Below are 26,678 nucleotides of genomic sequence, written 5' to 3' on the forward strand. Positions count from 1 at the left end.
TCCTGAGCCTGAAGGTATAGGCCAGGGGTAGGCAAACTTGGCTCTTTTATGACTCGTGGACTTCAACTCCCAGAATTCCTGAGCCAGCCATGCTGAGGGGAAAGGGAGAGGTTTCCAAGCTGAGCCATGCTGGCTCAGGAATTCTGGGAGTTGAAGTCCACGAGTCATAAAAGAGCCAAGGTTGCCTACCCTGGTATCGGCGTTTGCAGGATGCCTGGGGTTGTGCTGGGGTGTTTCCTGAGCTGTCCTTGCAAGAGTTGGAGAGCAAGAGGTTTGGGGAGCTGCAAAAGGCTCCCAAGTTCATATTTTTAGCCCCCTGCTCAGGAAAATAATTTTGGCAGTATTACAATTTACATGCACTTTATGGCATTCTTTAAAGTCATTGGTTGAGCTCAACACATTTGTGTTTTACTGTTCACGGCAATAGAAATTTGGTAAAGGTAAAGGTTCCCCCGTACATGCGTGCTAGTCATTTCCAACTCCAGGGGCCGGTGCTCATCTCTGCTTCAAAGCCGAAGAGCCAGCGCTTGTCCGAGGACGTTTCCGTGGTCATGTGGCCGGCATGACTAGATGCCAAAGGCGCACGGAACGCTGTTACCTTCCCACCGGAGTGGTCCCTATTTTTCTACTTGCATTTTTACGTGCTTTCGAACTGCTAGGTTGGCAGAAGCTGGGACGAGTAACAGGCGCTCACTCTGTTACTAGAAATCACTCTGTTACTAGAAATTAGAAATTTGGAGGGAGGTTCAAAATACTTGTGGGGAGGAATCCTTTCTCTTGGGTGGTGGGCATCACAGTCCCTGCAGCAAATCTTTGCAAAATACAGCATATACACAAGCACGCCCTGGTTTGAATTGCAAGCTTGAAAACATAGATGGGGAATATTGTTACAGAAGTAAATAGAGCAATGGATGGTTTTTTTTTCTCCTTTTGGGTCTCTGCAGGATTCTCCCACAAAACAGTCCCCACTTCTAGCTGTCTCCTAGTGGGATCTCCAACGGTCATTAAGTCTGGCTTAAGTGAGACTCCAGCATTTGCCCCCAGAGTAACTGACATAGTGGCAACTGGCAAACATGTATGCATTCCACTCACTTGAACGACCCCAAAAGGGCTGGGATGGTGAAATCTTGATTTAACCGTTGTTACCCTTGCTATAATTTGGTTTGCACGATTCAGATCCACAGGGTTGTCTTTTGGCTTTTAATTTTGGTTTCTTTGTTGAACCAAGCAAAATACCACAGATGAAGAAGAAAAAGAGAACAAACATGCAACCTTTTATGATCTTAAGAAGAGATACATTTTAAACATCCATAAATTATGGGATTTTTAAAAATTCAGAATAATGCTCCACATTTTGAAATACCATTAAAGCAAATAGATTAATTAGTTGTTATTAGTTGTTACATTGGAGTCCTAGTGAACAATCAGTTGACTATATGACCCAGCAGTGTGCAGCAGCAGCCAAAAGAGCTAATACAATCCTGGATTGTATAAACAGAGGCATAGAATCAAGATCACGTGAAGTATTAGTACCCCTTTATAAAACTCTAGTAAGACTACATCTGGAATATTGCAGCCAATTTTGGTCACCATATCACAAAAAAAATGTTGAGAGTTTGGAAAAAATTCAGAGAAGAGCAACTAAGATGACCCAAGGCCTGGAGACTAAAACATACAAAAAACGGCTGTGGGACTTGGGTTTGGCTAGTCCAGGGGTAGGCAACCTCAGCTCTTTTATGACTCATGGACTTCAACTCCCAGAATTCCTGACTCAGCTGACTCAGGAATTCTGGGAGTTGAAGTCCATGAGTCATAAAAGAGCCGAGGTTGCCTACCCCTGGGCTAGTCTAAAGAAAAGAAGAAACGGGAGACAAGATAGTATTCCAGAATTTGAGGGGCTGTCACAAGACAGAGGGGGGGGGGGTCACGTTATTCTCCAAAGCACCAGAGGGCAAGACAAGAAACAATGGTTGGAAACTGACCAAAGAGAGAAGCAACCTGGAATTAAGGAGAAACTTCCTGACAGTGAGGACAATCAACCAGTGGAACAGCTTGTCCCCAGAAATCGTGGGCACTGCATCACAGGAGATTTTTAAGAAGAGGCTAGAGAGTCACTTGTCTGAGATGGTATAGGTTCTCCTGCTTGAGCGGAGGGCTGGACTAGAAGACCTCCAAGGTCCCTTCCAGCTCTATTCTATTCTATTGGACTATATGATGCAAACATAATGTGCATCCAAATTATGTGACAGGTGATGTTAGTTCAAAGCATTTAAAAGTTTTATCACATAACCTATGCATAAGAATCTGATCTACTAGCAGGTCAAGCCAATTGGTGCTAGATAAGGATCAATGGAATTAGTGGCTTATAGTTTAAGGCAATATTTGTCAACATGCTTTAAGAATGTAGACCAATTCCACAGCTGGCTGGGGAATTCTAGGAGTTGAAGTCCACCCATCTTAAAGTATGCTGGCTGGGGAATTCTGGGAGTTGAAGTCCAGCCATCTTAAAATGGCCCAGAAATACTGCCTCTGAGGCTCTGGTCAGCCACCTCAGAAAGGACCACTCTGTAACTGCAACTCCGCCCCTACTCAGACCCCCGAGCAGCACGTATTAGCAACCGGCTTAGCCTCCCTGGCGTACTCCACCCCAGGCGGAACGACTCGCCACGCAGCCCTGCGGCCCGGCAGGATCGATTAGGCCGATGTACCCGGAAGTAGGTCCCTCAGAACCGGAAGTCGGAAGTCACGCTTCTCTTATTTCGGAGAAGAGGCGAGCTGGTGGTCCCTAAGCAGGTATTGTGGGCAGAGCCGGGCCGGGGGGGCTCTGGGCGGGGGTGGACTTCCACGGGGATGGCGGGTGGGGGTCCGCAGGGCTAATGGCCGCCCGTGAGCCGGCTTGGAAGCCGAGGAGGCCCAGGGCAGGCTAAGGATATGGGAAAGGGCTCTTTCGCTGTGCCTGTGGGACTCGCTGCTACTTGATGTGGCCTGTTTGGAGTCGGGATGGTCGGATTATTAGGAGAGTTCGGGGGCCCATGACCGTGAGGAAGGGGAGCTTGCCTTCTTCTCGTGTTCTTATCCTTCTTTATTGTCGTTCTTTGTTAACGAATTCTAACAAATTGCTAATAACCTCTAACCCTAACCTAATGGTTAATTTGTTATTTGCTGATTCGTTATTCTTTATTAATTTGCTAACCCATGTAATGTGGCTGTACTATCATTACTCATCCTCCCTGCTCCCCATTTTAGTGGCGTTATTATTTTTATTATTATGTTGTTGTTGTTGCTTTTCATAGACACTCTTTTGTAGCAGACAAATTCCTCGCGTGCCTAATCACACTTGGCCAAATAAAGGATTCAGCTCAATTCATTTGTTAATACATTCTTGCTTTTATTCATGTACTCTTAGGTTATGCAAAAATGGTACAAAAATGTGGGAAATGGCATTAACGGAACAACGAATCAACATAGATACTGAGTTGGGATTTTTAAAAAATAACGGTTAAGGGGAAATAACATGTCTTAACAATTAAGGCTTTTAAAAATCTCATCTCCCAGCTCCTTCAGAAGTGTGAATGACCCAAGGAGTGAAATCAGCACTGGATCCACACTCTTCCATCTGCAGGAACGTTGGCTGGCCCTGGAAACAGGTCGGTCTCTTGCAACTACAAGCTTTAAATTTCTGGGAGTCTACCTCTGCGAAGATCTGACCTGGAAAGTTAATACAACCTAGGTGGCTAGAAAGGCCCAACAGAGGCTTCACTTTCTCAGGGTCTAGCGGAAGAACAGGTTAGAACAATGGCTAATGACCCTCTTTTACCGGTCTACTATAGAGAGCGTCCTCTTGTATGGTATTGTGGTTTGGTATGCTGGTCTGACAGCCGCGGATAGGAAAGTATTACAGAGGGTGGTGAGCACAGCACAAGACATTGTGGGCTGTCTCCCCTGACACCACTGGATGACCTCGCCAGAGCTCGTTGCCTTGGAAGAGTGAGGAAAATTCTCATGGGCGATTCACACCCTGGACGGTATCTCTTTACTCTCCTACCATCGGGTAGGAGATATAGGAGTATAGCCAGCCGCACCAACAGGCTGAAAAACAGTTTTTATCCGTGGGCTGTTAGGCTTTTGAACGGGAAATAATTTTTATAAACTTTATGCAGAATTGACTTGCGAGGCCGGTGTGTGGTGCAATTAGTTCACATGGTGTAATAAGATGGAGGCTTGTTGTCACTGTGAGTTGGGGGGTAGGAGCAGGAAGGGAGGCTCAGCTAATCTCAATGTATACATGGTTGTACTTTGACGATAAAGGTTCATTAATTCATTAATGAAGGAATATCTACAGGTAGTCCTTGACATATGACTAAAATGAAGCCCAAAATTTCCATTGCTAAGCAAGACAGTTGTTAAGTGAATTTTGCCCCATTTTGCGACCTTTCTTGCCACGGTTGTTAAGTGAATCTGGCTTCCCCATTGATTTTGCTTGTCAGAAGGTGGCAAAAAGGGGAATATATGATCCCAGGACGCTGCAGCTGTTATAAATACGAGTCATTTTGGGTAGTCAGCTCTCTGCAGGCCAAGGGTCCAAAGCTGTTTGCTTTCTCCGTTTTGAGAGTTAATTTTTTTAATGGCTTTTTGCAGCATTCAACATTGTGGACGCATCCTGGAAGCAATTCATCTCAGTACAGGAACTGTTTACAGTGGTTAACAGAGCATCATGTCCCAGGCGACCAAGCGCAAACATGTGGTCAAAGAAGTGTTAGAGGAATGTGTGGTTCCTTCAGAGAGACAGCAGATTGTCCGGGTAAGACTGGTTAAACTAATCTAATTAGCCTGAGTCGAAATTTATGTGGACCTCCAGTGTCGAGCAAGGGTGTCAAACTGCTGGCCCGTAGGCCGGATACATCACGAGGAAACTGCACCCAACCCAATTGCCGGCAATGGGGAAAAAGTTTCGATACGTTGCACGAGATCACGTGACGTCGCGAGCTTGACATGTCCGGTCTAGAGGCTGCGCAAGAGCACACGACATTCTCCCACCGCCTCTAAAAATTGTGTAAGAATTGGGTGTGCTTTCAAGAATAGTTGTGGTCTGGTGTTGTTGAATGTTGGTGTATTGCCCAAAACATTGTGGCATGTCCATCTTGACACATGTGTATTAACTTCATTATCACTGGTCTAGCTGGTAGCTCAGTGTGTCATGCAAACAGAGACCAGTTTCAGATTAAGCCAGAAAACGCCGAATCTTACCGGCAACTTTGCTCTGTTCCTCTAGGTGCTCGGCACCCCAGGAAACAACCTCCATGAAGTGGAGACCCCTGAGAGAACACGGTTCCTGGTCAGCATGCCCACCAAGTTCCGTAAGAACATTTGGATCAAGAGAGGTGAGTGGCCGGGGATCCTTGCATTTGCAAGAGGGAAAACGGCCCTCCTCTTTTCCCTCTTCCCCCTATCGCAGTTGTCTATCCTTCCCTCCCTCCCTCCAGGACAGTGGTGGCGAACCTATGGCATGCGTGCCACAGGTGGCACGCAGAGCCCTCTCTGTGGGCACGCACACCGTCGCCCCAGTCCTAGTCCTTCAACTGGGTTTTATAAAACTTTTTTGCTTTAGGCCTCTGCTGCTGTGTGGGGAAAAAAGGTTCAATTGATTCAATTTCAACTTCTTGCGGGGAAAAAAAAAGATCTGGCAAAGTTGGAATTGACTGATTGAACTTTTTAGTCCCACCCAGTCTGCCGTTACCACCGCAGCCACGCCCACCCAATGGGCCACACCCACTCAATGGGCCACGCCCACCCGGCACTCGATGACACATAAGTGGATTTTGGGTTGCAGTTTGGGCACTCGGTCTCCAAAAGGTTTGCCATCACTGCTCCAGGAGATTTCTTTTTTTTTTTTTTTGAATGTGTGGAAATTTTTTAGTGTATTCAAAGAAGGTTAAAATACAGAATGCCAACATATTTTTTTAAAAGGCAAAAGAATAACAAATAAAAAACATTAAAAAAGAAAAAAGTGTCTTAAAGAAAAAACTAATACATATGTACCTAACATCTTCTCTAACTGAATGTTGATTAATACAATACAGCTGTCAACGCTGTAAACATTGGACATTCCCGCTCTGGCAACTGATGAAAATTGCTGCCATTTTCTCTTTTTTTGCTTTTAACATGCTCTCCCTTCTATTTAGAGATCAGGTGCAGAAGGGGGGTTGGGATGAATGCTGAGCTCAGCTAGCCATAATAATAAAAAACGCTGCTTTGTGGGAACCCAAGGACGAATTGTTAACGGTTTGGCAGGCTGGGGAGAAAGCCTGTGGGAAGGGAAATTAGTTTTGGGTTCAACTTTGTAGTGCCAATTCTTTGTTTCCTGAATAAAATGTTCTTTAAGGAAGAATTCTTGCCTTGAAGTTCTTTTGATGGGTTTCATCTATCGGAGCCATGACAACAGCACTGCTAGTTTTCCACCACTTGCGAAACAGGCATAATTATGCATAATTATATTAATAACAAAACAGTTAACGGAAGAAACAATGATAATGAACTTATATAAAGGCAATAACAATTGTGAACAAAAATAAGAGAAAGACAAGACTGAAATTCCAAATCCTTCTGTTAACTGTTATAATCAACTCGGAGAAAATTCATCATGATTTCCATCCCAAATCATTCCAAATATTAATCCTAATTGCTCTCAGATCAAATATCCACATTTGTTTATACCATCTCTTATCAATTGCTGATTGAACGAATACAATCAGTCCAATCTCCAAAGCCAATCTGTCTTTCCCCCCTTAAAAAAAACACACAGGTAAAATTGTTCCTCAGTTGGGTGTATTAAGTCCATTTCCCACTCTCCTTCAAACTTCAGGAGATTTCTTACTGGTTGATCCCATCGAAGAAGGAGAGAAAGTGAAAGCAGAAATCAGTGTTGTCCTCTACAAGGACCACGTTCGGTACCTTAAGAAGGAAGGATATTGGTGGGTATCTATGCTTTGTAAGATGTCCGGATTTGCCTTGTTGAGGAGAGGGGCAGCATATCAATTTAATAAAAAATAAAGAAAGAGAGCGCAAGAGAGCGGTAATGTTCCGGAGGGAAGGAGAGGAAATAGCTCATGCGCCCATTTTCCTCACAGCACCTTTGATTTAGCAGAAGGAGCTGCTTTTCTGGGATCGAATATGCTTTCCTAATCGATTTTATCAAGGAACAGAACAGAATAACGGAGTAGAAAGGGACCTGGGAGGTCTTCTAGTCCAATTCCCTGCTTAAGCAGGAAACCTTTAAAAAAAAGGAGTATAATCTTCACCACAGCTTCTCGGTTTGGGACATGGAAATTCTGAAGGGTGAAACCGTTTTTACAAACTATCCTACAACATTACGTTGACGCTCTTTCTTGTTTTTTCCCCTTGCAGGCCTGACGCTTTCTTGGGGGACGTAAAAGGAACTCGGAGCAATGCTAAAGAAAGGTAAAGGTGGACAAGATGGGGATGAGAGCTAGTTAGGGGCAGTGGTTAAGATGGGGGTCTAGAAACTAGGAGACGGTGAGTTCTAGTCCCACCTTAGGCATGGAAGCCAGCTAGGTGACTTTGGGCCATTCACTGGGAGTCGGTGAGCGCTAATCTTGCCTTAGGCATGAAAACCGACTTGTTGACTTTGGGCCGCTCTCTTTCTCAGCCCATCCCACCTCACAGGGTTGTCGTTATGGGGGAAATAGGAAGGAATGTATGTTCACTGGTTTATAAAGTAATAAAGGCGGGATAAAAATTCCAGTGTAAATAACGCGGGAGATCTGGACCCCTGTGGGAATGGCTTTTCAAAGGCACTTGCCCAGAAGAGAAGAAATTGCTGAAAACTATTATCAATATTTTACGTTAAGATTTTGGAAAAAAAAAGTCCCTTCAGGCTTCAGGAGATGATCTTGGCATTTAAAACAACGAAGCAATACCAAGTTTTATTTCAAATGTTGATGCCCAATTGTTTAAAAGCCCTAAACCTCCATTGGTGGATTTCTGATTACGATGATCTTATTACAATATTAATCGTAATCTAAAGTAGTTTTTACCAATCCTGCCATTTCACTCCGTTGCCTAAGCTGTGGGGAAAATGTGGCAGAAGGTTGCCTGTTTTAATTGGCTTTTGCTCTCAAAAGTTATTAAAACCTTAAAAAACAATACACCAGATGGCTAAAATGATGGTTAACATCGTTGGCTTTAAAATCAAACATGTTAAAGTTTTTCGCCTGAATTCTAATTTGATGCAATTTAGTTAGCTCAGTTAAAAGTGGGATAGAAATAATTAAAATTGAATGTTTGAAGCTTCCATCCGCCCAAGAACCTTTTTTTAAAAACATCTGTCTACTAGAGAGGGCTTAGAAAGCACCCCTCAGTCTTCTGGGGAACAGGACTCTGAAGATGACGACACCGACTTGTTTGTGAACACAAACCGAATAACCTACGACTTTATGGAGAGCGAGGAGAGCAGCGACTCGGAGGAAGAAGAAAAATAACCACCAGCCTTACAGAGCAGACCAAGCCAGCCCGAAATCCTGGTCTAACCCAGAAGGAATGTGGCTCGGATCTCCGCCAAAGTGAGCATGGACTAAGAAGGGGTCTCTTTAGGGCAGGGGTCTCCAAATGCAGCAACCTGGAAGACTTGTGGGCTCCATGGCGGTCCACGGCTGGCTGGGGAATTCTGGAGTTGTGAGTCCACAAGTCTTCAAGTTGCCACGTTTGGAGACACCCCCCCCGCCCCCCTGCTTGGGGGTTCAGGAGCCCCAGTTCTCTGGTGAATTTATCATCAGAAGGGCTGTAGTTAAAATTCGCTGCTTCAGTTTTTGCTTTTTCCTTCTCAGGTTTTTGAGAATGGGTTACTCCAATTCCCACAATCAAACTGCTGCCCCAATTTTTTTTTTCACTACTGGGGTAGTAGTTTTCCTGTTTGGGGTTTGAATGCTTCCATTTTAAGTGCTGGAGGCAGCTGGGTGAAGATCCGCAGCCTGTTGCAGATCAAGGAGGAAGCTGTTCCTCGTTTAGCGCATTGGCTTCCCTCTGCTGGGTACCTGGCCTCTACTCTTAATTTGCTGAGTTGCTCTTGCCTTTGTTTAATAAAAGCATCCTCCAAGTGCAGCGAGTGTTGAATCTGTGGCTTTATTCGGCCGTTTTGTGGGAACAGGCATGAAATCTCCCCAGGTTACGAAAGGGGAAATGCTGCGGCTTTGGTTAGTCCTGGGATTACGCACTTCAATGGTGGCATCACCAGGCTGCATGAATACGTTTTCTATTTTATTTTTTTTAAAATAAAATCTCTAAATTGAAAAACGAAAGTACATGCAGTTCTCAACATACGACCCCAATTGAGCCCAAAATTTTATGTTGCCAAGTGAGAAATTTGCGAATTTGAGTTTTGCCCCATTTTATGACTTCTTTCTCGCCACATTTGTTAAGTGAATCGTTGGAATTCTTAAATTAGTAACACGGTTGTTAAGTGAATTTGGCCTCCCCATTGAGCTTGCTTGTCAGGTCGCAAAAGTCGCAAAATGACCCCGGGGACGCTGCACCTGTCATAAACGTGAGTCAGTTGCCAAGGACCTGAATTCTGATCACGTGACCTTGGGGATGCTGCAACGGTCTTGGGAAAACTGGTCATAAGTCACTTTTTTCAGTTGTGTTGTGACTTTTGATCACTAAATATGAACTGTTGTAAGTCAAGGACCACCAGTAAGTTCCTTGCCTTAAGCACTCGTTTAGTGACTGCTCAGTTACAACAGCACTGAAAAAAGTGACTTGCGACTGACCCTTGCACTTACAACTTTTGCACACCCCCAGTTGCGTGATCAAAATTCAGGCGCTTGGCCGGCATTTTGCAATGGGAGTCACGTGACCCGCATTTGGAACCTTCCCAACCAGCTTCTGACGAACAAAGAAAGCCGGATTCGCTTAACAGCCACGTGATTCCTTAAGAACAACAGGGATTCACTCATCTGTGGCCAAAAAAAAGATACAAATTCAGGTGCCTCTCACTTCACTGCCTTGCTTAGCAAGGCAGAAATTCTGGCCTACTATTGTGGTACTTGATTACCTGTAGCTTGATGGACAGATATGAGGATCCAGCTATAAAAAGTTACAAATGGTAGCCGTGGTTTGTTTCTCCCTTTTTTCTCCAAGTGCTTCTGAAGAGTAGAATAATTTTCCTGACATTTCTAACACTAGAATTCCTTATATTAGAAGAGAATATTTATAACTCAGGGCTGAACTGTGGGCTCCTTGGTGCTCTGAGAACTTTTTCCTGCAGAAGTTTCATTATCCGTTCCTAGCACTGATGGTGTTACCTGATTGGGTAATGAAACGTCTGCAAGAAAACTCCCAAGCTCAAGAGAGCATCGAGGACCCCACATTCCCATACTGTACTGTATATAAATTAATTTAATGTGGAATGATGTATCTTTGAAACACGATTGGATGTGTTGGCATAATGCTTATTCACAGTTAGGGGAAGCCAGGCTGCAAAAAAAGCTGCAGTTTTCCTTCTTTAACCTCGTAGGAAAAGTCCATTCGATGTATTATTCTCTCCCGCACCCCAAAACTTCAAAATTATTCTACCGCTGGATGCAGAAAGAAAAGGATTCAACAATGAGGTCTCAGCTACTTTTATTACAGCGATTTGGTTTCACACAGGGATATAAAATGTTGCTTAAAAACTCAGGCCCACAACTATGTACACAGAAGAGCAGCGAGTGGAGGCCCAGTGGACGAGACTCCAAACAGAAGCAACAGATGGAGACAATCCTTGCACATCTCGCAAGCAGAACTGCGCCTGAAGCGTTCCCACTGGCAACAGGAAGCTGGTGCTTCACTTGGTGATGGTGTTTCTGGAGAGAAAGAACACAATTAATGAAAGACGCGCGAGAAAGTCCTCTCCGCCCACCCAACTGGGAAAAGTCTTTCGGTTGTGTCCTTCTCAGGATGTCCTAACCAGCGGTGTCCAACCTTTGCAATTTTTAAGATTGGTGACTTCAACTCCATGCTGGCTGGGGAATTCTGGGAGTTGGTCCGTAAGTTGTAAAGTTGCTAAGATTGGAAACCTCTGGTTTAGAACACCGTCTTGAAGTTGGTGCCCTCCAGGGATGCTGCAACCACACCTGGGGTCTTGGACCAACCAGTGAGGAGCACATTCATCCTCTGGAGATGTAAAGTTAGAGGAATGACTAGAAGAGATGTCAGATGCAAACAGATGTCCCTCAAATTCCTTTTCCTACAGGGGGGGCCTTGTCCAAATTAAAAGGGAGGAATAAACACCAGCTGCATTGCCTTTCCCCCCATAATTCTTAGCTCCACTCCCCAACGGAAGCAAACACAGGAAGGAATGGTAGAGGACAGCCAAGCAAGCCATTCTGGTGATTTGACTTCAGACAAGACCATCGCATTTCAACCAGCCTCCCCCCCCCAGGCGTGCCCCCCTGACATCCTTACGCATTCATGCTCTTCCCGCTACCGCTGAGCACGATGTACGGCGTCTTCTGAGCTTTCTGCTTCTCCTGGAGCAAAGCCACCGTGCCCAGCGGGGTGTCACTGGAGCTCATCTTCTTCAAGAGCTGGAAAAGAAGGAGAGCAGCCGATATTCTCTGCGTCCTGCTTTCCCCTCGCAGCTGGTGTTGACTACAGCAGCGGCCCCCCAACCTTTCAGGCACCAGGGACCGGTTCCACGGAGAAAGGTTTTCCCCCGGATCGGAAGGATGTGGTTTTGCGTACTGCCTGCATCCCACAGATGGGGCTTCGCTTGTTTGCATGGCCCGGTAGCTGGCATGCCGTGGCCTGATGCCGGTCCACAGATGGGGGTTGGGGACCCTTGGACTACAGCGTGTAACAGGAAGGTGAGAGAACGAGCGAAATTGTTTTGCAACGGTCTCCTTCCAGACCGAGGCCCAAACTCCTCAGGGGTGGACTCGCTGCTCTTTGCACCACGTTTTCTCAACCTTTAAACTGTGAGGACTTCAACTCTCAGAATTCCCAAGCCCCCATGCTTTAAAATCTATGGATTTCAATTCCCATCAATCTGGGACTTGAAGGCCATATACATCTTAAAATTGCCAGTGTTGAGAAACAATGCTCTCTATATCCTATTAAATTTTTTGTGTCTGTAACCTTTAGTTGGACAAAAGGTGGCTGCATTGTAAGGCAAAAACGTGTCAACCCAGGTATCTCAGGGGCTAACTTGACAGAGGGCATCTACAATCTGTGACCCAGGACTCCCAAAGGGAAATCTGGCAAACTGCACTAAGCAGTTTATGATCTAAAAATTATCGTATCATATCACAGCTAGTCCTCGGCTTAGGACCACAATTGAGCCCACAATTTCTGTTGCTAAGCAAGACGGTTGTTAAGTGAGTTTTGCCCCGTTTTTACAACTATTTCTTGCACGCCTCTTACATGAATTACTGCAGCCGTTAAGTTAGATACACAATTGTTAAGTGAATCTGGCTTCCCCATTAATTTTGCTGGTCAGAAGGTCACCACGGGATCATGTGACACAGCGACCATTATAATACGAGCCAGTTGCCAAGCGTCTGAATTCTGATCACACAGGGATGCTGCAATAGTCTTCAGTGTGAAAGATGGTCATAAGTTTTTCAGTATCACTGTAACTTTGAACAGAAAGGCTGTAAGTGACATAACTTCTGTATGACACGACACAACAAGCCATAAAACATTTCCTGGGTGCTGATATTTGGCTGTACCACACCGTTCAGCCTGGGTCTACTTTCAAGGCAAGTCCCTCTCGGAATATCGCCCTGAAGTTTTTTTTTTGTTTTAGGAACTTTTCAAATACATAACAAGGTTGAAGGGACTGAGGAGTCTGGTAAGGGTAAAAGGTAAAGGTAAAGGTTCCCCCGCACATGCGTGCGAGTCGTTTCTGACTCTAGGGGCCGGTGCTCATCTCCGTTTCAAAGCCAAAGAGCCAGTGCTTGTCCGAGGACGTCTCCGTGGTCATGTGGCCGGCATGACTAGACGCCAAAGGCGCACGGAACGCTGTTACCTTCCCACCGGAGTGGTCCCTGTTTTTCTACTTGCATTTTTACGTGCTTTCGAACTGCTAGGTTGGCAGAAGCTGGGACGCGTAACAGGCGCTCACTCTGTTACGCGGCACTCGGGATTCGACCCACCAAACTGCCGACCACCTCAGCGTCTCAACCCACTGAGCCACCGCGTCCCTTCTGGTAAGGGAAGTATGTCTAAAAATGACCCAAGGAGTTAGCTCACTGCTGGTCCTCGCTCTTGGGGGGCTGCCCTCCGCTTCCAGTGCACCCTGTCTGGAATAGCCCGCTCGGGGCACCCTAACCCTGTCCCGTGGTTTGGAGAAAGCCCTCAAAAAGGTGGCTGCTTCATCAGGCCACAAAATCAGTCACGCTGGGCTGCTCCCTCTGCCGTGGGATGGTGCTTCCCCTTTGTAGTTAAGGGTTCTTCTACTCCTGGTGGCTCAAAGTTGCTTTTCAATGAGCAACTGGACTTCCTAATTTTTTTCTCCCTCTTTTGCTTGAAAAACGTTTCGCTTCTCATCCAAGAAGCCTTCTTAGTTCAAGGAGAAAAAAATAAATAAAGTCCGGTTGCTTTTTAAAAAGAGCACCTTTGGGGCAACCGTGGCCTGGATGGCTGAGAAGCTCCAGAAACATGGGCCGCTGACGCTTAGCGGCTTTTAATAGTTGTAGTGCTTAGATTAATGGTCTCTCTTAATCTGAATTTTTTTTTTGGCCTTTGGTATTGTCCATGGGGTTTTGGACAATACCAAAAGGCACACACACACACACACACACACACACACACACAGACACAAAATCAGATTAAGAGAGACCGTTAATCTAAGCACTAAAACTGTTAAAAGAGATCCACCCTGACTGCTCTTTAGAAGGCCAGATCCTGAAGCTGAAACTCCAATACTTTGGCCACCTAATGAGAAGGAAGGACTCACTGGAGAAGAGCCTAATGCTGGGAAAGATTGAGGGCAAGAGAAGAAGGGGACGACAGAGAATGAGGTGGCTGGATGGAGTCCCTGAAGCAGTAGGCGTGAGCTTAAATGGACTCCAGAAGATGGTGGAGGACAGGAAGGCCCGGAGGAACGTGGTGCATGGGGTCGCGATGGGTCGGACACGACTTCACAACAAACAACAACAATCTGAATTTCTGAAGCTGAGAATGGTTCTCTGTTCGAAGCCATCTTCAACTGGAGGGTCTGTCTGGATGAAGGGATGGATGAGACCAGCCTCTCAACAAAAACACGCCAGGGGACCTCCCCTGCCCCTCCCTCCCCCCGTCACTCACCGCCTCCTCGTCCAGTTTCTTCATGCGCCGTTCGGTCTTCATCTTCCCGGACCCCTTGCCGTGGAAGCGGTGAGACAGCTGGCGGAAGGCCTGGGACACCAAGACCCCCAGTTAAAAGGCAGACAGATGACCCCCCCCCCTTCTCTATAGGGTGGGCACTGAGGCAAAGGGAGGCAGCTACGTGGTGACGGGGTGAATTTGGTCTTAAGGGTGAAGGCCAGAAACCAGGAGACGGGGAGTTCTAGTCCTGCCTTAGGCCTGAAAGACAGCTGAGTGGCTTTGGGCCAGTCAGCAGGAGACCTGAGTTCTAGTCCTGCCTTAGGCCTGAAAGCCAACTGGGTTGATTTTGTAGGGAAAATAAACAGGAGGAAGCAGCATTAGGTGTGTCTGCCGCCTTGAATGAGTTGGGAAGTAACAAAAGGCAGAATAAAAAAAATCAAAGAATAAATAGAGAAACAAGACAGGCAGCTCCAATCCATTTTCATCTTTTAAAGAGGTATCCACGAAGTCTTAAAAACATCTGATTCTTTCAATAAGAGTGGACTCATTTGGAATAATAATAAAAATAGCAGGATTAGCAGTAGCAACCGTTAAGTCCACTCTCCTTTGGAAGAGAGCGGTGGGGGTGGGGTGGGTGTCCCCAGTACCTCCTTGGGGGTGAGTTTGCGCCCCGTCTCGTCCACGTATTCAATCTTCACGTCTGGTTTGTAGCCATCTTTTTCCTTGAAGTCCTGCGTGAATCCCCGATATTCCTCCCGCCGGCTGTACTTGTCGTCAATGGCCCTGGGGTGGGACGAGAGGCAGCCGTCTCACCTCCCCTGGCCATCCCATTGGCTTAGCCCCCCCCAACTCCCCAGATACACTTTTTGTTTTTATAAGACATTACAGGGAGTCCTCGACTTACGACAACAATAGGGAAGAAACTTTCCTGTTGCTAACCAAGGAGGTTAAACTGAGCCACACCTGATTTTACAACTTTGTTTACCATGTTGTGGAGCGAGTCACTGCGGTTGTTAAATCTCTCTCTCTCTCTCTCTCTCTCTCTCTCTCTCTCTCTCTCTCTCTCTCTCTCTCTCTCTCTCATACACACACACAGAGCATCCCTCTCTCTCTCATACACACACACATGAGAGAGAGAGACAGAGAGACAGAGAGAGACAGAGAGACAGAGAGAGACAGAGAGAGAGACAGAGAAAGACAGAGAGAGAGAGAGACAGAGAAAGACAGAGAGAGAGAGAGAGAGAGAAAGAAAGAGAGAGAGAGAGAGAGAGAGAGAGAGAGAGAGAGAGAGAGAGAGAGAGAGAGAGAGAGAGAGAGAGAGAGAGAGAGAGAGAGAGATGCTGCAACCATGCTAAATACCTGCTGGTTGCCAATCCTCTAACCTCATCATGGCAGACTGTGGGGATGCTGCATCCAGTGTGAGTATGAGGACCAGTTGTAAGTCCCTTTACTCACTGCTGTTGTAAGTGGAGGACCTCCTGTTATTAAAGCTTCTCCTGGTCCAGCCAGGACCATCTGGGCACTAAACTTGACTTCTGATTTAGTATTTGTCTCCGGTGTAGAAGCGGTCAGTATGCTTGCGAACAACAGAACAGAGTAATACTAAAGCGTATAGCCCACAAAAGGGAGAAGTAGAAAATAATAAAAGGAGATAAATAATGCACAGGTAATAAATGATAAAAGACATTTAAAATAATAATAAATGAATAATGGGGGAAAAATGTGAATGTGAAATGAACGAATATGGTAATAAAAGGGCGGCAGGGAGACCGCCCCCCCTTTGCCCACTTACATCTTGTCCTCAATGCAATAAACGGCCGAGGGCAGCGACTTGTTCGGGGCCTTCACCCGTGCCACCTTCTGCACCGTGGTCTCTAGCAAGCCTGAAGAAAGACGCAGGGGGAGGGGCAGCCTGTAACCCACACCCCCAGCACCACGTTCACCAGGAAGAGGTATCTGCAGCTCTAGGAAGGGCTGAGGGAAGCCAGGGACCCTCCTGGTCTGAACCCAGGGCACCATCGTGCTGAGGACGGGGGGGGGGGGGCGAACAGCTCTCTGCTTACCTTTGTTCTGGCACAGCATCAAGGCAGCGGCCAGACCCCGGTTGACGATGGGTTCCTCATCCAGGATGGTGGTGGAGGAGGTGGAGAACTGCACACCAGAGGGAGACAGGTTTGGTCAGCGGTATAGCCCTTCAAACAAGCCAACATCAACCTCCAGATTTCCTTGTCTGGCTGGACCGTGGCTGAGGATTCCGAGTGGAAGCTGTCAAGTTTCCGACGTACGGGCTTTTCAAGTGACTCCGAGGCATTGTTTACCTTAAAAGTCCTTTTAAGTCCTTTATTAGCCTAATACACCGGCAAATGCTTGCTCGAAGGAAGCTGGAATCTGAAATCTCCGCCCCCTTGCACAATATATTAAAACGCAATTCTCCGCCTTTCTAATTTTGTCATTAATCATATTCTCCAATTAATTTAAAGAATCGGTTTCCCTTCCGTTAGAAGACCCGCCAAAGCCTTATCCTCTTAGAGATGGCCTTGAAAAGTGCAATCCTACTCATCCCCCCTCCTAACCTTAAACTAAAACAATACACAAGTCTTAAAAGCAATACACAAGTTTAACATACGAAATAGCTACTTCTTCATCTCTTGTCAAGCAAGAACATTCGATGTTAGCAGCGTTGACGGAAGCCGTGCATCTGAAGCAGAATTTCTCAAACTCGGCTACTTGAAGATGAGTGGACTTCAACTCCCAGAGTTCCCCTGGCAGCAGAGAACTCTGGGAGTTGAAGCTTACCCATCTTCAAGTGGCTGAGACGGAGAAAGAAGTGATGTACAATCTAGCGCAGTGTTTCTCATTGTGACAGCTTGAAGACAAGAGCATTTCAACTCCCAGCCATCCTTTGAGACACCCCACCCCCAGGAGTCCTACTTACATCCTGCTGGTTCTTCTCTTCATCCAAGTTGACCGTGCTCCAGCCAATGTTCTCCTCGCCATCTGAGTCAGAGCCTCCGGTGGCTGACCTCTCGTCATCACGTTCAAAGTCCTGAGAGATGGGGGGGGGGAGAGCAGGGGAAAGAAGGGAGACATGAGGAAGGATTGTCTGGATGTGAGGACCACCCCGACTGGCCACGCAAGAACACCACCGTTCCTCTAAAGAGGCAGATACCCCAGATCTTGAAAAGCTAGCTCAATGTTTCTCAACGTCAGCAGCTTTAAGGTGGGTGGACTTCAACTCCCAGAATTCCCCAGCCAGCATGGGAATTGAAGTCTACCCATCTTCAACTGGTCAAGGCTGAGCAACACCGCTGTAAGGTAAAAGGCTAGGAGTCTCAAATCATGTCCTTAAAGCAAGACAGACACAGACACAGACTCACACACAAAACACACGGCCGAGTCTTTTACTTTTATTTATCAAATTTAGAAATCTCCCGTCTCCCTCACAGAGGGACTCTGGACTCGGCCATCCTCTTTTTGGAGGTACAGATAGTCCTCAAAGTACAAGCACAACTGGGACCGGAATTTCCAAATTTAGTTATTAAGCGAATCTTGTCCGTTGTTACGATCCCCTTTAGCCTCCGTTGTCAAGTGAATCGCTACGGTTGTGAAATGAAGTCAGGATGCAAAGAGAGATCGTAAGACACCCCCCCCCGGGGATGCTACAACTGTCTTGAATACATGCCGGTTGGCGAGCACCCACATTCTGATCATGTGACCGTGGGGGGACGCAGCAAGGGTTGCAAATCACATTTATACAGCAGCCCGTCTCACAGCCAGCGTCAGCAGCCAGTGCAGCTTCCCACAAGAGAGGCGACAACGTGTGTAAACAGAGATTTGCGCGAAACTGCCGGGAACGGCATTCTGAACCAACTGGAGCTTCCAGATCCTTTCCAAGGGCAGCCCCGTGTACAGTGCACTGCGGTAGTCTAGACGGGAGGCGACTCCCGTGGGGGCGAGTGGGACTGATGCCGCTCCTCTCAAAAAGGTACCCCCTCAGCCCCGCCCCCTAAACTAGCCCCCCAGCCCAGAAGGTTTTACCAGGAGTTCCTCCTGCTCCTCCCGGTTCCCGGCCAGCCCGTACGTGGGGATCTCCCCCAGCGTGCGGCAAAATTCAGAGGTGGCGTTGAAGACGATGGCCCCCTTCTTCTCCAGCTCAGCGTCGTCCTCCTGGCTCCGGCTGCGGCCCAGGCTCCGCACGATCTCCACCACCTGGAAAGGCCAGGAGGGGTGAGAGGGGTCAGCCCCGGGGGGGGGGGGATCAAACAAGGCTGATGTCAACGCTGCAAACACTGACACGCTTTTGCACTGACAGTGTAAGAAGCAGCCTTTTGTTTAAACTGCTTCGCTTTGAATCTTGAAGGGAGGGAAATGTCAAACGGCTCTCTTGGGAAGAATAGCCGCGTACAGAACGGGGAGTGAACGCTTCATACGTAAAACTAATGGGATAATGTGATTTATGACGTGTAGATAAGGGGGGGATTGTGTGTGTGTTATGATGGGTTTGGGGGGAGGAGATTTCAGATTCTGGCATCCCTCCACGAGTGCCGATGTTTCGTTTCATTATTAAGACTTTTTAGATAAACAATGCCTGCATTTTGTTTGAACTGTCTCATTTATCGGAACCGTGACACCTGACCTTGCTTAACCAACAGGCCCCACCGACCCTTGGGTCAGGCTGAAATGTTGAGAGAGGGGCTGGGGACCAGCGGGAGGGGACAGCCGCTCCACCCTGCCCCCCTTCGCACTGCAAAGGCCCCAGCGACTGCCCCACCTGGGGCCAGGCCTCTGCCCTTCCTTGCACGCCCCCACCTTTTCACCGCTGTCCTTCAGCTGCTGGATCTGCCTCAGCTTCCGCCCCTTCTCCAGCTGTTTCTGCAGCTCCATCTCGGCCTCGTCTTCCTCCAGGACAGGCGGAGAGTCTGGGCCTGGCCTGGCATCCTCTGGCCACACAGGGGAAGACAGTCCGGTTTTAGCAGCTCTTTGAACTCCACTCTCCCCTCTTCAGCCCTCCAGGGTCACCCCTTTGAGTCCAGGCCTGACCCAGGATCCTCGTTGGCTTAAACACCAGCAGTGCTCAACGCCAGGGAGGAAATGGTGGGGTCCCTGGTGCTCCTTGAGCTTGGCTGCTTTCTTGCAGACATTGCATTGCTCAACTAGGTAACACCATCAGTGCCATATCTATATCTACATCTATTAGCTTGCCCTGCCAGTATTGGGGGGGTAGTTTTCTCCTTGGTGGTTCCTTGTTCAGGGTACTGTTTTCTGCCTGTTTTTGTTGTTGTTGTTAGTTGCAAAGTCATGTCCGACCCATTGCAACCCCATGGACAACATTCCAGGCCTTCCTGTCCTCTACCATCTTCTGGAGTCCCTTTAAGCTCACGCCTCCCGGTTCAGTGACTCCATCCAGCCACCTCATTCTCTGTCGTCCCGTTCTTCTATTGCCCTCAACCTTTCCCAGCATGAGGCTCTTCTCCAGTGAGTCCTTCCTTCTCCTTAGGTGAGCAAAGTATTTGAGTTTCCACTTCAGGATCCGGCCTTCTAAAGAGCAGTCAGCGTGGATCTCCTCTAGGACTGACCGGTTTGATCGCCTTGCAGTCCAAGGGACTCGCAGGAGTCTTCTCCAGCACCACAGTTCAAAGGCCTCCATTTTTTGGCGCTCAGCCTTTCTTATGGTTGAACTTTCACTGCCATACATTGCAACTGGGAAGACCACAGCCTCGACTATACACACTTTTGTTGGCAGGGTGATGTCTCTGCTTTTTAGTGTGCTGTCTAGATTTGCCATGGCTTTCCTCCCCAGGAGCAAGCGTCTTTTAATTTCTTGGCTACAGTCCCCGTCTGCGGTGATCTTGGAGCCCAGGGAAATAAAATCTGTCCCTACCTCCATTTCTTCCCCATCTATTTGCCAGGAATTGAGAGGGCCGGATGCCATGATCTTCGTTTTCTTAATGTTTAGTTTCAACCCAACTTTTGCATTCTCCTTCTTCACCCACAACAAGAGGCTCTTTAGTTCTTCTTCACTTTCTGCCATTAGAGTGGTATCATCTGCCTGTTTGTCTGGTGCTAATCCCTGCTTATCTAGGCGTGGATATTTCTGGTCTGATGATGTTACCTAGTTGGATAATGAAACGTCTGCACAAAGACAAGCGACCTCCGGAGGCACCAAGGTTCAACCACAGAGATTGTCTTCTACCGAAAACAGGAAACTGCTCGGTCCCTCCTTCCTTCCCACCCACATCAATTAGCATCATCACCATCATCGCAATAGCCTTTAGACTAATATACCACTTCACAGTGCTTTACAGCCCTCTCTTAAGCAGTTCACAAAGTCAGCTTCTTGCCCCCAACAATCTGGTCCTCACTTTACCGACCTCGGAAGGACGGAAGGCTGAGTCGACCTTCAGCCAGCCATAATCAAACTGCTGGCAGCGGGCAGAGTCAGCCTGCAACACTGCCTTCTAACCCCTGTGCCACCGCGGCTCTTACATCCAGACTGAATGCATCCCCACTCCAGGTGCCATCTTGGTTCCCCAAGCGTTTTAATTTTAGGGATCCAGTGATCCTCACCATCCTCACTGCTGATCTCCATTTTTTCTACCCGGATGTCATCTGACTGGATCAGCTGCTCTCCTGCGCCATTTCTCCTGCTGACCAGGGATCCCTCCTCTTCTTCTTCCTCCTCCTCCTCCTCCTCTTTCACAGCCCGCCGTTTACCTCGGCCCCGGGTCCTAGGGAGGCAGGACAAAGTGGGTCAGACCGGACAAGAAGGGGAGGGTCCATCTGAAGAAACTCCCCTCTTAGGATCAAGAGGGGGCTGGGCTGGGCTGAGGCCCTAACACCTTAACTGCGACCCACACTGGCTCAGGAGTCTGTGTGAACACAGCTCCTGGGATCGCGCATCCCTCTGCGCGTGAGGGAGAGAATGGCACAGAGGCACCACTGTCCCTTTCTGGGCCAAAGAGACTGGAAACACAGGGCTGGGAGGACAGCCGCCCAGGGTCGAGTCTGGCCTGTTTAGCAGAGATGAGATGATCTTGTAGTCCAATTGTACAAACTCGAACACGGGTCAAGTCATAAAATGGGAGTGGGATTTCAAAGCAGCAGACCCCGGGGCCGTTCCTCTACAACCCCCCCCCCCGCCCCCAGGCAGCCATGTGGCTGACCCTGACCTGGACCCGAAATCCCGCTCGCTGGTTTCCATGGCGAGAAGCAGCAAGTCGTCGGCCTTCACCAGCTTCTCCTTCTTGCGTATCTTCTTCACCCGTCGCTTCGTCTTCTTGAAAGTGGTCTGCAGGCCGGAAGGGAGGGGGCAAAGGCGGGCTAAGAGTCCGGCAGGAGGGTCCTGGGGCTGAGCCCACTGCCACCAAAAACAGCCCCACTGGCACCCGCCTCCCAGCCCCTCCAAGGTAGGAAACCCAGGCAGCCTGGACCCCCCATCTAGGCCGGAGCCCTTCCCCCACCCCAGGGCTTTTCCTCCGACTGTCATCCTCTGGGGTTTGCCTCCCCCAGCGTGGGGGTCTCACCCACCCTACCATCTCTTCTGGGGTGTAGTACTCCGAGGCCAGGCGGAGGCTGGGCAGGTCCAGCGAATGGGCCCGAGTCTGCAGGCTGTCCCGGATGCTCTGCAGCTCCCGTTCCCGAGAGCCGTCCGCCATGCCCACCGCGTCCAGCTTGAAGGATTTCTTCTTCTCCCCTTCGATCTCTTCGTCGTACTTGGAGAGGACCCCCTTGTGCTTGAACTGAGGGCAGAAAGTGAGGGTCACGGGGGGGGGACGACACACTCAAGGCCACCAGCCGGGCTCTGCCTTTTCGCCCCAACCATCTGGCTGCAAAAAAGGCGGCTTGGCTGGACGTGCAGGGCTTTGGCTGGGCTGACCCAGCAGATCCAGCCAGACAGCACAATTTGCAAACCCCAAATGAAACAACCCAGGTGCCAGAACCCATTCCTATTTCATTTCATTTCTATTTCTCTTTCATTCCACCTTTTCCTGGGTTCTGTCGTATTCCCAAGGGGGAGGGGGGATGTGCCTGCAGGGCTGTTACTTCCGCTTCCTCCATTCGCTACCATGGAATCCTTTATACTTTGTTTATTGGGTCTGTGTCCTCGACCCAATGCTGAAATGCAACAACTCGTTTCCTGCGTTCTCTCTCTCTCTCTCTCTCTGAACTCTTATCTTTTCAACGGTCAGTTAAGAACAAAGGAGGCAATAAGGAATGCAACCTCAGTGCCCGGTTTATGTCTGCGCTCTCAGAGGAAGGTGTGAAGAAGCCGCCGTCGCTGCGTGAGCTGGAGACGGGCCGATGTTATCTCCCAGGTTCCCACAACGGACTGAACACTTGGGGACTGGCCATCCCACATCGGGCGGTCGATCTATGGGGTGCGGTCCAGTTTGGGCACACGGTAATCTACTGCGCTGCGCGGGAAATCTCAGATTTTGTCTATTATGCCTGCCATCACCTACTCTTAATAAAAGTTCCTGTTTGGAAGAAACTGTTTCCAAGAGCTTTCTTAAGATGTGGGTTTGAAGTGGGACCTGACACCATGTTATGTGCAACAATGAATGTTGGTCCGTCCCATTGGAGCTGGCAGACAAGAGCTTGCTGTGGGTTCCCTCTGCGGGGGGCTTGCATTTGAGCCCTGGTGGCGCAGTGGTTAGAATGCAGGATTGCAGGCTAATTCTGCCGACTGTCAGCAGTTCGATCCTGACCGGCTCAAGGCTGACTCAGCCTTCCATCCTTCCGAGGTGGGCAAAATGAGGACCCAGATTGTTGGGAAGGGCAAGAGGCTGACTCTGTAAACCGCTTAGAGAGGGCTGTAAAGCACCGTGAAGCGGTATATAAGTCTAAGGGATATGGCTAATGCTATTTGGCAGATGGCAGGTGTGCCTTCTCTGCTGTGGCATCCACCTTATGGAAGAAACACACACACACACACTCTCTCTCTCATCTCTGTCTGGGGAATTCTGGGAGTTGAAGTCCACACGTCTTCAAGTGGCCAAGGTTGAGAAACACTGCTCTACACCGGCAAATGTCTTGAAGCTGCTGGGGACCCCAGGAAAAGAACCAAGAGAGAGACTTACAATCACCATGTCGTCCACGCTCTCCTCTTCTTCGTAAGGTTTGTACTCCGGCTTCTTCTTGCGCAGCTCCACGTTCTTCTTGGCCTTCTCCCTGTCCACCATGTTGACGTTGACCAGCACATCGCCCCCCTCCTCCTCCAAGACGCCTAAAGGAATGCCAGTGGTCAGCTGGAGGAGAGCTATTGGGGGTGGGGTGGGGGAAATGCTGCTCCTCCACAGGGACTGGTGCCAGGCCTGAAGGGTCAGCTCTGGAGTGGGGGAAGGCGACACCTCTTCTCAGTTCCTACCTTTGTCTTTGAGGGTCAGGACGACGGTCTCTCCCTCCTGGAAGGAATCAATGGTGTGCTCCACGGTGAGGCCTTTCAGATCCTGGGCGCTGTAGCCCACCTGTTGGGAGCCACAGAGCAGAAACAGGCCTCAGAAACAGGAAACTCCCAGCTTTGGGAAGGCTAGAAATGGCGGTTGCAAATCGGGGGGGCTGCCGAAAAGAGGCCCCCAAAAGATGCGTCCTTCAGCAGGAACAATGCGGGGTTTTTATCGATGTTGGCTAAATGAATAGTCTTTTGTTGGCCAAGCGCGATTGGACGCACGAGGAATTTGTCTCTGGCGCACAAACTCTCAGTGTACATGCAAAGAACAAAGGAAAGAGGAGAAGCATAATAGCGATACAGCCCTACTACGTATGGTAAATATCCTTAGGAATAAGACAGTGATGGCGGGGTGGGGGGAGGGGGAAAACCTGAGTCTTTTTGTCTTGTAAAAGGTCAAGGTTCCCCCGCACGTGCGTGCTAGTCGTTTCCGACTCTAGGGGCCGGTGCTCATCTCCGTTTCAAAGCCGAAGAGCCAGCGCTTGTCCGAGGACGTCTCCGTGGTCATGTGGCCGGCATGACTAGACGCCAAAGGCGCACGGAACGCTGTTACCTTCCCACCGGAGTGGTCCCTACTTTTCTACTTGCATTTTGACGTGCTTTCGAACTGCTAGGCTGGCAGAAGCTGGGATGAGTAACAGGCGCTCACTCTGCTACGCGGCACTCGGGATTCGACCCACCAAACTGCCGACCTTCTGATCGACAAGCTCAGCGTCCCAACCCACTGAGCCACCGCGTCCCTTTGTGTCCTGTACCCCGCCTTAATTATTTTTACAAATGGCTCAAGGCAGCAAACATATCCAATGTTCCTCCCTATTTTGCCCACCACCACAACCCCGTGAGGGGTTCTCCACGCCTAACAGATGATTGCAGAGGCCATTCTGAGGCCTCCTATTTAAAAGCACCTCTGAAGTGGCTCAGGGCTGCCCTTCCGTCGTCCCTCGGATCCCTCGCGGGCAGCAAGAACCAGGCAACCCTTCAAGGAATTCCCCTTTTTTTGCAGAGGTGCGAAGGCAAGCGACACAGGGACCGAAAGTCAGTCCGGATTTCATCATGGTCGCTAAGCGCGTCACCTGGCTTGATTTTACAGTGCTCGCAAAGCCTGTCACTGTGGTCCTTAAGTGAGTCATGTTGTAAGCCAAAGGGACACAAATTGCAAATTGCCAGGTACCCCAAATAGGATCGTGCACACCGCAGGGGCCCTGTGTGCGTAGGTCGTTTGTGTGTGTGTGTGTGTGTGTGTAAACTTTGAGGAAGGGTTGCAAGTAGCTCCCTCTCCTTCTGGGCACCGCTGAGGGCATCCGGCAGGGCTGCCCCCTCCCCCCTCCTCACCTTCTTCTGCTGCCCAAATTCCTCCTCCACGAGGCTGCTGATGCCGAACTCCTGGTCCATCTCCTCCAAGAGCTTGGCCTGTTTGAGGAAGGAAGGAAGAGGTCACAACACGGGCGACGCTCCCGGCCTCCTGAGACAGGTGTCACGGAGAGTCCTTGACTTATGACCACAGTTAGGACACCTGTCACTGATCCATGCGGTCAAGGGAGTCATCATCTGAGCGTAAGCCAATCTTATTATCCCCCTTTTTTGGGCCACAATCATTAAGTGAATCCTGCCAGTCGATCAGTGAGCCTTGGTGAAGCAGTGGGCTAATGCCTCCTTAAGTAACACCAGCTGCCTGCAATTAGTGCAGGTTCGCATCCCACCAGACTCCAGGTTGACTCAGCCTTCCATCCTTCCGAGGTAGCTAAAATGAGGACCCAGATTGTTGGGGGCAATAAGCTGACTTTGTAATAAGGCCCGAAAGCCCTAATAAAGCAGGCATATACATAGAATGAAGGCTACTGCTAAGCACATTGATTTGTCCTTTGGATTGTAAGCCACCCTGAGTCTTCGGAGAAGGGCGGGATATAAATGGAATAAAAAAAACAACAACATGCAGTCACTAAGGAAAGCCGGCTTCGCCCCTGGACTTGTCAGCTTGTCAGAAGCTGGCTGGGAAGTTCATAAACGGCGATCAGGTGACACTGGGATGCTGCAACCGTTGTAGATCCACGCGGTTGCCAAGGGTCGGAGGTTTGATCACATGGCCACAGGGATGCTGCAATGGTCGTTAAGTGTGAGGACTGGTCCTAAATCACTTTTTTTCAGCATCGTCGTAACTTCGAACAGTAGCTAACTGAATGGTCACAAATCAAAGACTGCCAGCGGGCATTTAATTTGGGGAAATGCCATACAGGCAGTCCTCGAACTTACAACGATTCATTTGGTGACCATTCAAAGTTACAGTGGCACTGAACAAAGTGACTTATGACTGTTTACGACCGTCGCAGCGTCCCTGTGGTCACGTGATCAGAGTTCAAGAGGCATGGCAACTGGCATGTACTTATGACGGTTGCAGCGTCCTGGGGTCACGTGATCCCCTTTTGCGACCTTCTGACAAGCAAAGTGAATGGGGAAGCCGGCTTCACTTAACAGCCGTGTGAGTAACTAAACTGCAGTGATTCACTTAACAAGTGTGGCAAGAAAGGTCGTGAAATGGGACAAAACTCACTGGGCAACTGTCTCGCTTAGCAGCGGAAATATTGGGCTCAGTTGTAAGTTGAGGACTACCTGCAGATAAGGAAATTCTTGGCCAGGGGGGCAGACAGCTGACCCCCTTCTGGGTCCCTCACCCCATCCAAAGTGTAGGAACAACATGCTGACCACCAAGTTAGGAATGGCCAAAATGGTCACTCCTGGAGGACACGAATCTCTCAGCTCAGGGACCAACAGCTTCAAGACTGATGGTAGACACTATAGAACAGGGGTCTCCAGCTCTGGCAACTTTAAGACGTGTAGACTTCAACTCCCAGAATTCCCCAGCCAGCAATGCTGGCTGGAGAATTCTGGGAGTTGTAGTCCACACGTCTTGAAGCTGCCAAGGTTGCAG

General features: G+C 48.8%; 2 protein-coding genes across 5 annotated transcripts in view; one reads left to right on the forward strand and one right to left on the reverse strand.

Moving 5' to 3' along the window:
• The first annotated feature begins 2,730 nt into the window (after nucleotides 1-2,730).
• On the forward strand, nucleotides 2,731-9,135 carry EIF1AD (eukaryotic translation initiation factor 1A domain containing). Of its 3 annotated transcripts, XR_014028087.1 has the most exons (8): nucleotides 2,731-2,793; nucleotides 3,556-3,647; nucleotides 4,639-4,801; nucleotides 5,273-5,381; nucleotides 6,863-6,971; nucleotides 7,405-7,458; nucleotides 8,354-8,579; nucleotides 8,844-9,135. XR_014028087.1 is itself a non-coding variant. In XM_081340276.1 (7 exons), the coding sequence occupies exons 3-7, from the start codon at nucleotides 4,715-4,717 to the stop codon at nucleotides 8,496-8,498; spliced, it is 504 nt and encodes a 167-aa protein (XP_081196402.1). In that variant the 5' UTR covers nucleotides 2,731-2,793; nucleotides 3,556-3,647; nucleotides 4,639-4,714; the 3' UTR covers nucleotides 8,499-8,598. The 3 variants fall into 3 exon arrangements, 2 of the variants coding, with proteins under 2 accessions (XP_081196402.1, XP_081196403.1); XM_081340276.1 differs by lacking the exon at nucleotides 8,844-9,135 and having other exon boundaries at nucleotides 8,354-8,598; XM_081340277.1 differs by lacking the exons at nucleotides 2,731-2,793; nucleotides 3,556-3,647; nucleotides 8,844-9,135 and adding an exon at nucleotides 3,669-3,786 and having other exon boundaries at nucleotides 8,354-8,598.
• A 1,486-nt stretch (nucleotides 9,136-10,621) lies between these two features.
• The window catches only part of SART1 (spliceosome associated factor 1, recruiter of U4/U6.U5 tri-snRNP), a 30,481-nt gene continuing 14,424 nt past the window's right edge, over nucleotides 10,622-26,678 (reverse strand). Inside the window, exons 6-20 of one of the 2 annotated variants that reach the window (XM_081340487.1) lie at nucleotides 25,085-25,162; nucleotides 23,672-23,771; nucleotides 23,385-23,530; nucleotides 21,837-22,043; nucleotides 21,474-21,592; nucleotides 20,872-21,032; nucleotides 19,114-19,244; nucleotides 18,343-18,513; nucleotides 17,240-17,350; nucleotides 16,368-16,455; nucleotides 16,097-16,187; nucleotides 14,952-15,087; nucleotides 14,305-14,394; nucleotides 11,461-11,582; nucleotides 10,622-10,859 (exon numbers count right to left, since the gene is read on the reverse strand). In XM_081340487.1, the coding sequence (XP_081196613.1) occupies nucleotides 10,841-10,859; nucleotides 11,461-11,582; nucleotides 14,305-14,394; nucleotides 14,952-15,087; nucleotides 16,097-16,187; nucleotides 16,368-16,455; nucleotides 17,240-17,350; nucleotides 18,343-18,513; nucleotides 19,114-19,244; nucleotides 20,872-21,032; nucleotides 21,474-21,592; nucleotides 21,837-22,043; nucleotides 23,385-23,530; nucleotides 23,672-23,771; nucleotides 25,085-25,162 (1,770 nt within the window). In that variant the 3' untranslated portion in view covers nucleotides 10,622-10,840. Of the gene's footprint in view, nucleotides 10,860-11,460; nucleotides 11,583-14,304; nucleotides 14,395-14,951; nucleotides 15,088-16,096; nucleotides 16,188-16,367; nucleotides 16,456-17,239; nucleotides 17,351-18,342; nucleotides 18,514-19,113; nucleotides 19,245-20,871; nucleotides 21,033-21,473; nucleotides 21,593-21,836; nucleotides 22,044-23,384; nucleotides 23,531-23,671; nucleotides 23,772-25,084; nucleotides 25,163-26,678 lie in introns of those variants that run through there. The other variant, XR_014028101.1, reaches the window with a different exon arrangement.

The sequence above is a fragment of the Vipera berus genome (genome assembly GCF_964194415.1).
Source record: "Vipera berus genome assembly, chromosome: 16".
NCBI classification, from domain to species: domain Eukaryota; kingdom Metazoa; phylum Chordata; class Lepidosauria; order Squamata; family Viperidae; genus Vipera; species Vipera berus.

What these genes read in the sequence shown, in the direction of transcription:
- EIF1AD (XM_081340276.1), top strand. Translation starts at nt 4,715, where the DNA reads ATGTCCCAGGCGACCAAGCGCAAACATGTGGTCAAAGAAGTGTTAGAG. An exon ending in GAACATTTGGATCAAGAGAG is followed by an intron (nt 5,382 to 6,862) that starts GTGAGTGGCCGG and finishes TTCAAACTTCAG; the next exon opens with GAGATTTCTTACTGGTTGAT. An exon ending in CGGAGCAATGCTAAAGAAAG is followed by an intron (nt 7,459 to 8,353) that starts GTAAAGGTGGAC and finishes TCTGTCTACTAG; the next exon opens with AGAGGGCTTAGAAAGCACCC.